The sequence below is a fragment of the Rhizophagus irregularis genome, chromosome 18, assembly GCF_026210795.1.
Source record: "Rhizophagus irregularis chromosome 18, complete sequence".
Lineage (NCBI taxonomy): Eukaryota > Fungi > Glomeromycota > Glomeromycetes > Glomerales > Glomeraceae > Rhizophagus > Rhizophagus irregularis.
In genome coordinates this window covers 2,472,042-2,485,474 of record NC_089446.1, presented here as the reverse complement: position 1 = coordinate 2,485,474, position 13,433 = coordinate 2,472,042, and the positions used below count along the sequence as shown (strand labels likewise).

The following is a 13,433-nucleotide window of genomic DNA, read 5'->3' as shown; positions in this document are numbered from 1 at the left end:
GATTGTAAAAAGACGATTAATAGCTCGGTAGAATCGCCTCATCAAGACGAATCGAATGGTGGTAAGCTCATCTACCATGGATCGTATTGACGGGAGTTACCACTTAAAAACTATTTAATATTTTTTAATTTCGGAAATTGATTTAGTGATTGGATTTCGATGTATTTTATACCATTAGATTTGTCGCATCAAGACGAATCGAATGGTAGTAAGATTGTCTCTCTAGGATCAATATTGGCAGAGTTATTACACAAAAACCATTAATATTTTTTAATTTCGGAAATTAATCTAGTGATTGGATTTCGATGTATTTTATACCATTAGAACCGTCTCATCGAGACGAATCGAATGGCGGTAAGATCATCTCTCTACGATTAATATTGGCGGAGTTACAATACAATAAAGTTTTGAGTATAATTTGACCAAAATTATGTTAATTTTTGGCCGGAATTATGATATACTAATATAAGAAATTTTTTATATAGTCACATTTCTTTATAATCACCAAATATGGACTGTCCCAAATGTGTGACTATAAAAAGAGTTGACTGTATATATATATATTTACTTTACATTTTACAATTTACTTAATATATTAAAAAAGAATTAAATTGCTGTTTTTGACTTTTATATAAAGATGCAATATATTGTAAATAAATATAATAAAAAATAAAACCCTTTTATTAAATTTAAAAGTTAAAAATAATATCATATCCACCGATCTGTGAAATTAACAACATCAGGAAATTTTATAGCGCGAAAAATTGCGTAAGTTTACGATTTTGTAAGTTTACAAAAGTTTATGGCATAATATTTCGAAAAATTTCAAAATATTACTCAAGCTTACAATTTCGTAAGATTTATGTGATATTACGGTTAAAATATTACGTAAGTTTTCAATATCGTAAGATTTATGCAATATTACGGTCAAAATATTCTGCAAATTTACGAAACTGTAAACCTGCGTAATATTATGGTTGAAATATTTCGAAAATTTACGAAACTGTAAACCTGCATAATATTACGGTTGAAATATTTCAAAAATTTACGAAACTGTAAACCTGCGTAATATTACGGTTGAAATATTTCGAAAATTTACAAAACTGTAAACCTGCGTAATATTACGGTTGAAATATTTCGAAAATTTACAAAACTGTAAACCTGCGTAATATTACGGTTGAAATATTTCGAAAATTTACAAAACTGTAAACCTGCGTAATATTACGGTTGAAATATTTCGAAAATTTACAAAACTGTAAACCTGCGTAATATTACGGTTAAAATATTTCGAAAATTTACAAAACTGTAAACCTGCGTAATATTACGGTTGAAATATTTCGAAAATTTATGAGATTGTAAACTGCATATGCAGTAGAACGTATACAAGGGGTATGTGATACTATTGAATAATCAAAAATAATATAAACACCTTTTCTTTTATATAAACACCTTTTTTTTTAAGTTTGAGAAAGCAAATTTATTTTTATTTACGAATTTTTTATTATTTACAATTTTTATGTTAAAAATTAAAGTAAATTCTAATTTTTATTATAACTTAATAAAAAAATACACATTTGATACTTGTTCGCTACTATTTTATAAAATAGTACCCAGGCTGTACGGCGTGGACGTCAGTATCAGTCACAGCCCAAAAAAACGTGAGTCTCCAGCCGATATTTGGTACGGACTGGGCCTAGCTACTCATTTAATAAATAATAAAAAAATAAAAATAATTATCTTCTTCTACGATACGTAGGTAAGTTTCTCCTTGCCCTACAATCATCACGCGTAACTAAAATTGATCAAATTTATCAAATTTAAAACATGAACGTAAATATTAATTATAAATTTTATTATAGTATAATTACCCGGCCTTTCCCAAAATCTCGTTCTAAATTCGCGATAATATCTTGCGCCAGTACGCGTTCACAGCCGCCGCCCAGGGTTACCATTACGATAAAGGACATAGTTCTAAATATCAAAATCAGTTTGAATATTCGGTAAATACATTTAATTTATATGAATGTAATTTTATTTATTTACTTACATGGTAATCCCTGACGAGGTTCCTCCACTTTGGCTGCACTGTTACCCGGAAACCCTCGTTCGAAATATTCTATTTATTCTGATTCAATTAAATGGATTGGTTAATTTGAATTTAAATTCTTTCTTAAAGAAATTATAGATATTAGTTATATAAACCTATTGGCAACAGAGTTCCAAAAATCTTGGCGGCTTCTACCATTAATATTGTGATAGGCGCGGTTTCTGTCTCGCGTATGTCAACAAGTTCGTCCATCATAGCCCAGTTCCAATGGACGTTATAGTGGGAATGACGACGTGTGTGGCGAGGCATTATTAGATTAGATTTGATTTTTATAATTTGATTTTGGGATGAGTAAAAATTTGAAAGAAAGTCGTAAAATGTCACTTTAAATAAAATTTGAACAATACCTCTTTGGTTTGATTTTATTTCTCGTTTCAATTAAAATTTAATTTATTAGACTTTTCATCATTAAACATATTAATTAAATCTCATGCGGATATGGATTATCTAAATATAAATATCATGATTCTAAATATAAATATAAATCACTTAATTTATTTTAATTTTTTTTTAAAAAAAAATCTTAGTTTGATTTCAATTAAAAATAATTAAAAATCATGTACATGTTTTGGTTATTTAAATATAAATATCAATATATTATATTTAAAAATAAACCAATTTATTATTAGCACATTCTATTGAATTTTAAAAAAATCAATTTTTTTTTTAAAAAAAATCATCAATATATCATATTTAAAAATAAAACAATTATATTCTGATTAAATATTTTGCATACATTTCTTAAAAAAATCATAAAAAAAAATCTTGTACGTTATACATGCAATTACTAAATATCATCCCCTTGTGATAAATAAAAAATTACGCAACACAAATTCAACACAAACTCAACACAAATTTAACAAATTTAACGAAATTTGGCTAAAATTAATAATTTTTTACCAGAATTATCAACACAAATTGAACACAAATTGAACACAAATTTCAGTCACGATTTATTTATATCACACCCGTGTTGTTAATAATTAAATAAATAAATCTGCATTTTATTTATGATATGGGAAACGTGACCATAAATTCTTTAAGGATATAATTTTATTAAAATAAATCAAAACTCCTATATCAAGTGACTAAAAAATATATTTATTTACGAAATATTCATTTTGTTTATCAAATCGGGGTACTATGTGAACGACACCATGTATAGACTCTATAGCTACAAAGTTATATAATTCTATCAATTTTAAGTGAGTAGACATCCATATAAATATGGGTTCCTTTTAGATTTAAAATCGTACCATTGAATTAATGCGAGATTTAGCGGTGGGTCTGTTAATACTTCTGCTAACAATAAGGCCTATAAATAATAAATATTTATTAATACTTTATAATAAATTATTACATAAATTGGAAAAATACCTGTCCATAACAAAGTCCTTTGTCTGATATATAATCATTTGATTCTTCAGAATCCATTGAAATAGCTATGTCGCTAAACCATACTTTATTATGATACCTGTTTGTGGCATGCATTATGGCACCATTTTCCAGTATTACCGATCCGTATATGTTTATTCGGGTTTCACCAATAATTGTGAAACCATCAAGTAAATCTAGATATGAATCCAGACAACTTATAAATCTAGCAAAACCGGTCTGCATTTTATTGTCTACGGAATCTTTTTTTTCATTAAAAAATGTATTTGCATCTTGTAAAGAGAAATCAAAGAGTTTTGCAGAAAATTTACAAGTGCGAGGTATTTTTGCCGGATTCACGGAATGTTGAGACATTCTAATAGATATTGCTTGACGTTTTATCTATTAATTTAATTTCCATCTTAAGTTATATAATAAATATATACAATAAATAAATTTCCAAATACTTACAGTTCGTAAAAGCTGAGGTTCGACATCTTTTTTATTGCTAATTCGGTAGGGTATTTTAACGAAATATTTGTGAAGACTTTCGTAAGTTTCTGTGGTATAGCCATTTATTGCGCCATAAGATCGTATTGAGTCAATAATGTGATAAACTCATGAATGCAATTTAGGCAACTTCAAATTGGAAGGAGAAACAAATTTAAAAGCCTTGACAAATATCCGCGCCCATCTATGTATTGCATCCTAAAATTTAAATGTTAATTTAATTTATTTAATTTAAATTTTCGATTTTACTAAAATTTTAATACATACATTAAATTTCTCCAAGTCACTTTCACTAAATTCTTCATATCTACTTAAAATATACATTTCATTCCAATATTCGTACAATTTCGCAAGATCATTATTATTTACAAAATTATCTACTTCGTTATTATTTTCATCATATAAATTATCAATAACAAATATCATGACTTTCATCAAACTTCGATATTCATTAGCAGTTAATCTTGCAATTGACTGCAATCCATTGGAAAAAATTTTAATGGCGGGAAAACGTGGAATTGCTGCTAGACAGCGATCTACTTCTTCAACTAATTTATTACCATTAACATGTTGCAATTTTAAGATATCGCACGTGAAGATAATTTGATAACGAAATAAACCCAAATCTAAATGATGCATTCTGTCAGGAACAGTAGCCAAGTAGATATTTATATTCCTTGATAATATAAATATTTATAATTAATATATATATATGTTATTATAATTATTTCTACTTTTGCATACTTACGGCAAATCCCAAAAAAAATTAGGTACAAATTCTATGCAAACAGATTTTTGTGTATCATTTTCAAAATATTTACGCATTTCATCATGAGTTCTTAGTATTACATCATTAACCGATAAGTTTATATTTGCAAGATTGTCCCTTTTAATTAAACAGGAGTGACATGGAAGGCTTGAATTGGAGGATTTATAAACTAAACAAAAACTTGCGGCTTCTGGCCAATCTGCAATAATAGTTGAAACTCTAGGATAAAACCAGGTATTTTCATTATTTATAAAAAGGTCTATACCATTTTTTAATAAAATAATTGGTTCTAGTAAATGACGTAAAGATTTATGAAAGGTATTACGAATCAGATCTTTATTTGCAGCTTCTAAAATTGGTAAATATCCCAAAAGTTGCTTTGCATCCTGTTTATTACGACGCCATATTGGGTTATTGCCTAATGAAATATATATTGGATGCAATTGACTTTTTCCTAATGTATCTGTAGTTGTTGCATCTGAATATAAAATAATTGATAATAATTTGGAACCAGTAGGTAAGGATTCTTGCGTAGTTTTCTACCATTTTCCAGTGTTTTGTTCACTGTAAATACTTTCTCTATTATACTATAAAATAATATAAATAAATTAAAATAAATATTATTTAAATTATTGAATTAACTAATATTTACTATTTACCTCATAGTTTTCGTAAGATAGCGCAAAATTTTGTGTTATGTCAGGAACAGTTAAGATATTTTTGATGCACTGTATTAAGTTTTGATAATAAAGAAAATAATCTTTATCCTTATGTTTTGTTATAAGAACTTTACTAAATTCTAAATTAGAAAACTTCATATTATTCATAAATGCTCGTCCCTGTTCAATATTTTTTGGTAATGGTGATTCTGTAAGATTTGAATGTTTATTAAAAAAACGTATTATTTCATTACCACCTTTATTGTTTATTTTATATTTCGTTACTAATAACATTAGATCTTTATAAGCATCATTAGGAAATTCTGTGCAAGTTTTGGTATTGAGATTTTTGGGTTCTTCAAAAATTTCAGGGTCTTCAGATGAATCTAATATATTTTCAAAGTTACTATTTTCAAGGCTCATCACTGATATTGCACTTCCAATACTGTCAAATGACATATTTTGTACATTATTATCATCATCCACCTAAAATTATAAACCAAAATGAGTTAGTATAATTTGAGCTTTTTCTTTAAAAAGAATAATCTGGAATAACATAATTATTGAGCTTTTTCTTTAAAAAGAATAATCTGGAATAACATAATTACCTCAACTTTATCATTTTCATATTCACTACTTAGATCACTTCTTGTATCCATTTTACTGCTATATTTTTCACTATCATTATTATCATCATCATCTTCTACTTCTACTTCTACATTTTTTAAGCATTTTTGGGCGTGTTGAGTATATGCAAAGCGTTGACTGAATATTCACATACAAAGGGGGCATTTGAAACTCATGTTACTAAATTAACGCGTCAAATTTGTTGAAAAGTATCAATTCACTATTTAATTTATATGAGATTATGTGTGCTAATAAAATTATATTGCAAATTCATTGTAAAAATTTAATGAATTAATTGAATGGATTACAATTGATTGAGTTATTTGAATAAACACGACTACGCAAATTTACGCATTAATGAATGGAACTGGCTGTAAGAATCTGGTGGCTAATATCGTGGAATCATTCGCAATTTTACGCATTATAGCAAAATTTAAAATATGCGAAACACTCAGCAATTTTGCTGTCAGGAACTTGCCGAGTTCGTGGGTTGGCAAATCTAAAAATAAATGTAACAAGTCTATGATGTACCATATAAATATTGTTTATTATTTTATTTACTATTTCAATTTGCCGGCAACCTGCCAAGTGAATCTGACAGTTAAAGTGCTGAGTGTTTCGCATATTTTGAATTTGCTGTAACGGGCTGTAAGAATTCGGATGGCTTATTTAATCGGCTAATCATCTGATAATCAGCCGCAAATTTATTGGCTTAACACGGCAAATCACTTTTACAATAATGGACGGATGATCAGCCACAAATTTATGCGATAATCAAGTTATAAGCGCTCAAGATCACTATCAATCTGATCAGCCAAATGAGTTCACTGGCTGCAACTTTTTTTTTCCATGCATAAAAGCCCCAACATGTGTAACATGTTATTTTTTTATAAATTGGATTTGATTAATATTTCGATTGTACTATGTGCTTTTACGAGAGTTTTTTTTTAAAGTTCTCTTATGAAAGTGTTACAATATTTTTTCGTAATATCACGATGCAAAATTTTTGCATTAGTACATTCATTTTTCGTAATATTTCGCATTAGTTCATCCATTTTTTGCAATATTTCGCAAGTTTTTTTTTTTTAGTATAGAATGGCGGAAATTACTATATGACAGCTTGCCTCCTTTTTCTGAATTTCTGATTCATGTATTTCCCCTTTTTTCTCATCCTTTTCAAATTTTCTAGTTCACCTTTTTCTCATATATTTCCTCTTTTTTCTCATATATTTCCTCCTTTTTCTCATATATTTCCTCCTTTTCAGTTTCTCATATTTTCATTTCAAATTTATTATCATAATGGCTACAAAGCGTGGTGAGAAACGAAGAATTGACGATAATGAAAGATTTTCAAAACATAGTACTGAGGGTAGCGAAGCTGAGAAGCGAGTGAGAATATCCGATGATAGCGTTGATGGTATATATGACATGATATGTATCATATTCTTTATAAAAGAAATTATATAATATATAGTTAAATTATATTTTATTGTTAAAGTTAATAAAAAAGCAATAGAAAAACTATTAAGAACCAATTCGCAGATAATTTCTAAGCTTGAAGTTCTTATCACTAAACAAAAAAATCTCGAAACCCGTCTCTCAAGCATAGAAAAAAAGCTCAACGATAATAACAAAAATAATAATAATACAATAGATCCGGAGTATGTAAAGGTAATAAAGATGAATATTATTTAATGTAAACCTGAAATGCTAACCTCGTTTGATTAGGAGCTCGTTAAGAAGGTGTCGAAAATTTTATTTGAAAATTTTGTTTATCCTTCGCAAGACGAGTACAAACTCGCTACCGAAAAATATTTAAAAGACGAAAATCTGGAATTTATGCGCCAGTTCAAAAAAAATCAATGGATTATTTTTTTTGAAAAAAAAATTGCCCCGACTGTAAGTTAAAGCAATTATGAATTTTATTAAATTTCATACTAACATTTTTTTTTAATAGTTAGTACAACAACATAGAAGCATACGAGGGACGTTCACGTCTAGAGTCAAAGACGTTATGTATTCTGTTTTCGAAGTGACTGGGCATAAATTACCGTCTATTAACACTCAGGCTAGTCCGTCAAAGATTCAGGAATGGAAGAGTAAAGCGGAGGTGAAAAGATGTTACAACAACCTATTTAAAAAGGTTAAAGATGGGTAATCTACGATATATATGTCGCTGATAATTGATAAGTTGCGAAAAGAAAATAAAAATCCCTCAAAAACACAAATAGCGTATGCGATTAGCATATGTGAAACGTACTTAAATCCTAATAATTAAAACATTCAAATGAGCGAAAGTATAATGAAGTCGAAGATAATCAACAACTTAGTAAGTTTTTAATTTACAATTTGCAAAATGTGAATTATTTGAATTACAGTTATTTATTTATTTATTGATTTTTAGCAAAAGTTGGAAAATAGGGATAAATTTACACATTTGGATGACGATTCTCATGATGGTAATAATGTAGATGATGGTGGTGATGGAGCAGCTGACGATGGAGCAGGTGCGGCTGACGATGGTGCGACTAACGATGGTAGGCCTAACGATGGTGCGGCCAACGATAGTGCGGCTAACGATTGCATAGCTGACGATGATATACTTTCTATTGACTCTTATAACACGGAGGAGGAAGGTCGGTATGTAAATAGTTTATTAGAGAATTATGGGTTGCATAAGAAATAAATATTATTTTTTATATATATCACACGTAATAGCATTTTTTTTATCATAATTAATATAGTTTTAATAAATAAAATGGTTATTAATTCTTAACAACACGGGTGTGACATAAATAAATCGTGGCTGAAATTTGTGTTCAATTTGTGTTCAATTTGTGTTGATAATTCTGGTAAAAATTTGTTAATTTTGGCCAAATTTCGTTAAATTTGTTAAATTTGTGTTGAATTTGTGTTGATAATTTTTAATTTATCACGAGGAGATGATATTTAGTAATTGTGCATATACAATTTCTGTGATTTTTTAAAATGCGGATTTCCATAATTTTACGATATCGTATTTTCTGGCCAATCAAAATTAGGCTGATCCTTGCATGTGATTTAATCATTTAATCATTTAATCATGCACACGTTTTTGTCTTATTTATTTTTGTTTCTTATTTCTTTATTCTTTTGTTCAATATTTTTAATTTTTTTGTCTCTTCTTTCTATTATTTCTTTAATTATATACAATATATTTACATATATTTCATAATTTATTGCTTTGCAGGTATAGAAATATTTGTTTATTAATACTAATTATTTTCATTTTTTTTTACCTCTTTGTTATTTTGTATCGTAATACTAACAATAATATCCATGTTTCCTTTATTCCTTTTTACTTGTACTTTAATACTAACGATACTAACAATACTAACAACATGTTTATTTTTTCCTTTCTCTTTATTTCTTTATTCCTTTGTTCAATTACTTTGCAGGTATAGAAATATTTATTTATTAATACTAATTATTTTAATATTAACGCGTTTTTTTTTTTACCTCTTTGTTACTTTATGTCGTAATACTAACAATACTATCTACGTTTCCTTTATTTCTTTTTACTTGTACTTTAATACTAACGATAATATCCATGTTTCTTTTACTCCTTTTACTGTTTCTTTAACTCTTTTTACCTTAATACTAACAATAATAACAATATTTCTTTTATTTTTATATCTAATACTAACGTTACTATAGCTGTTTCTCTTCTTTTTACGTCTAATAATATTGTTACTCTACTCTTTCTTTTTTTTACTTTTATGTATTCTGTATATATTAATAAATACTTGTAATTTTTTATGGTTTAATAAAATTATATCTAATAAAACATACATTATATAAACTTATAGTACAGAAAATGAAGTATTATTTATCAAAATATTTTGAAATATTACAAAATATTAAGTTGTGTAAAATCACAGAATATTACGAATCGTCAAATTATGGAGCATTACGCATCATAGAATTTCGAAATATTTTAAAAAGTTGCGAAGTATTACGCAGTAAAATTACAGAATATTATGAATCGTAAAATTATGAAGCTTTGCATACAGTAATATTTCGAAATATTTTAAAAAGTTACAAAATATTACGCTTACGCAAACTTGCGGCGGGTCTGAAAACTTACAAAATATTATGTAAAATTACGAAATATTGCGAACTGCAAAATTACAGAATATTACAAATCGTAAAATTATGAAGCTTTGCATATCGTAATATTTCGAAATATTTTAAAAAGTTACAAAATATTACGCTTATGCAAACTTGCAGCGGGTCTGGAAGCTTACGAAATATTATGATGTGTAAACTTGCACAACTTTTCGCACTATATAATTTCCTGATGAAAATTTGTCTAAATTAAGGAATTTGACAATAATTTAATAAAAATTAGATAAATTAAGTTTTGCAAAAATGATCACACTTGTATTACATGATCATATGACAAATATCAAGAAATTACTTCAACAAAAAGTAGCGTTAAAAAATTTTTTTCTTTTGTAAACTTTCTATTAAACTCCCCATCAACTTCCCTATCAACTTTTCAACCAGTTTTTACATCAAGTAAGTTAAGAATTTTTGCAAGTATATTAGTAATTATATTATATTAGATATAACTTAGAGCTGTTTTTTATTTTTTTTTTATAGTTTATAGAAAAAATTTATTTAGAAAGCAAAATTATTCAAAAAAAATCTTTTAATAAATAAATAACTCAAATATTAATAACAATATTTTAGCAAATTTAGATTATGTATTGATTAGTTGTTTAATTAAAATTTATTTGATATTTATTATTAATTATTTTTCAGTTAATTTTTTTTCGTTAAATTATTAAATATTCTGAATTTTGTAAAGTTTTTCTTTTTATTTTTTTAATAAACTAACTTTATAATATTTTTTCCTTTTTTTTCTAGAAACTTCTTTTACTAGCTTCAGGTTAAAGAGGTAAATATTTTGGGAAAGGTCTTAAAAGTTTTTTTATATATTTTTTGACATTTTTTCTTATGTAAGAACAGATTTTGATCGATTTTAATCGGTACTGCACCACATAACTAATGATCGGTAAATTCTGTGAATCAGCGAATATGTATTAAAAAAGGTAATAACTATAATTAACCATTAGTTATTATAATCATCTGTTTAATAAAATTTATGTAATATGATTACATGTCATATATTTAGATTATTTTTATAATATATTAGCTTTTAAAATCTTTTTCTCATACCTTTCTCATACTTTTTTTCTTTCATTTTATTTGTTTCATTTACATTTTCCATTTCATTTATCACATTTATTCTATTACTTATTTATTTTTATTATTGATTTATTTATTTTATTTACTCTTATAAAATTACATGAAAAAGAATATATAATACACTTTTTTTACTTATTTTATTCATTTTTATACTACTATCCTTTAATATTTAATCAGAAATTTGATATAAATATGCTTCTTATTTGTTTAATTTTAGAGATTTTTTTTTGGTTTTAATTAATTAAAGTTAGGATAAATTAAGATTAGGGTTAAGGTTAGAATTAAGGTTAAAATTAGGGTTAGTTAAAGTTAGAATAAAAAATTAATGTTAAGATTAAGATTAGGATTAAGGTTAAGATTAAGGTTAGAAAATAACTATCAATTATTATACTAACTGAAAATTTTATTTATATATATATATTGTTTTAAGTTTTTTTTATTATATATAGCTCTGGTAATAACAATTATGAAAATTATAAAAGTGGATTAGAAAATGAAAATGAGAAACAAGTATTGAATATTAGTAAAGAATTTGATTTATGGAAAAAAGTTAATAGATTTTTTAATAAATATACACTATCAAAAAGTTTTGCTATAGAAAATGCAGAGAAGATTATATTACTTTAAAGAATAGTTTATAATGCCTTATTAAAAGAACTTATTTATGTATTTTTTCAGATAATTATAAACAAATAAAGTGACTAATTTATCAAAGTAATGTCAATATACTTTAAATTCAATTAGATGTCTCTAAAAAGTTAGTTTAAATTGAAATAAAATATCTTCTGCAATTTATGTAACTTCATATAATAATGATTATAATTATTCATTGAATTTATTAATATATAAAACTTTAACAAAATACTGATAGTTTTCTGAAGAAATAAAGGCTGATATAAAATTTTATATATAACATATAGTGAATCTTTAATTAGTACTAAAATTATTTAAAATTTGCTGCAAGTAAAGAATTCACAACAGTATATATATTTTGAAACACTTTATAATTTTATTCAAAAATGCAAACTTTAACACCTATTGTATTACAATATAATGTAACAAATTTGCTTAATTTATTAAAAGAATATCAAACTAAAATCCAGAATGGTATTATCAAACTTGTTTTGATGAAACAAATGAAAAACTTACTTCAATATTTTAGATGTCTTCAACATAAAAACAATTCTAGTTATGTTATCATAATGTTGTAATTAATGATTCAACATATTAAAAAAATTGCTATAATTTGACCTTAAATATTATTATTTGTATTAACTATGATAATTATATTAGATTGGTTGTATATACTCTAGTTGATGATGAAACTGAGACAACATTTAAATGGATTTATGAAAATATTAAAATTGCTACTAGAAATATTATGCTATATTCAATATATACTGATGGAAAATCTGCTATGTTTCGAGTTATTAAGAATGTTTTTGATATAATAGTGTATTTTATTTGTATTTATCATATTGTTCAAAATATTCAAAAGAAATTAAAAAGTATTTTTAAATCAAATTTTGTTCAATTTCATAAAGATTTTTATCAAGCATAAAACAGTTTAATTATTGAAAAGTTTAATTTTTATTAGAAAAAATCGAAAAATAATTATTCATTAGCAGTTTTATATTTAAATTGATACATATTCTCTTTTCTTTATCATTGTAGCTTATTTTTTTTGTTATTTCTATCAAAAAATTTAGTATTTTGGATAGTATAAGTTTATTTTTTTTCAATCAATGATTTATGTAATCTATTAAAAACTAGGAAACAGAAACCATTGTAAGTCTGGAACAAAAAACTAAAATTTGCCGATTTCATTAGATGACAATCACGTGGCAGACAGAGAAACTCATGTGATTAATTTTTTTTTCATAGTGCGTAGACATATATTGTCCTTCGCTTCGCTTCAGATAATTAATAAATTTTTAATGCAAAAATATTAAAAAAGTTTAAAAAATTTACAGAGGATTTATATGCAAATTACAAAATGAGAAATATTAAAATTTATACTAATTAAATTTAATAAATTTAATAAATTAATTGTAAATGAAATTACCTAAATAAAATCATCCTAGATGATCTTCATCTAGAGAGAAAGTTATCAACAATCTTTTTAATAATCTAA

The 13,433-nt window shown here is 25.5% G+C and overlaps 2 protein-coding genes across 2 annotated transcripts; both read left to right on the top strand.

The window, feature by feature from the left end:
- Positions 1-7,345: 7,345 nt before the first annotated feature.
- On the top strand, positions 7,346-8,732 carry OCT59_010186 (uncharacterized protein; the record flags this gene model as incomplete). Its single annotated transcript, XM_066132862.1, has 5 exons — positions 7,346-7,463; positions 7,545-7,717; positions 7,775-7,945; positions 8,004-8,156; positions 8,451-8,732. The coding sequence occupies 5 exons, from the start codon at positions 7,346-7,348 to the stop codon at positions 8,730-8,732; spliced, it is 897 nt and encodes a 298-aa protein (XP_066000468.1).
- Positions 8,733-11,624: 2,892 nt separating this feature from the next.
- Positions 11,625-11,926, top strand: OCT59_010185 (uncharacterized protein; the record flags this gene model as incomplete). The annotated part of the gene is made up of 2 exons (XM_025324776.1): positions 11,625-11,662; positions 11,749-11,926. 2 exons carry the CDS (start codon positions 11,625-11,627, stop codon positions 11,924-11,926), a joined length of 216 nt encoding a protein of 71 aa, XP_025184402.1.
- Positions 11,927-13,433: the final 1,507 nt, after the last annotated feature.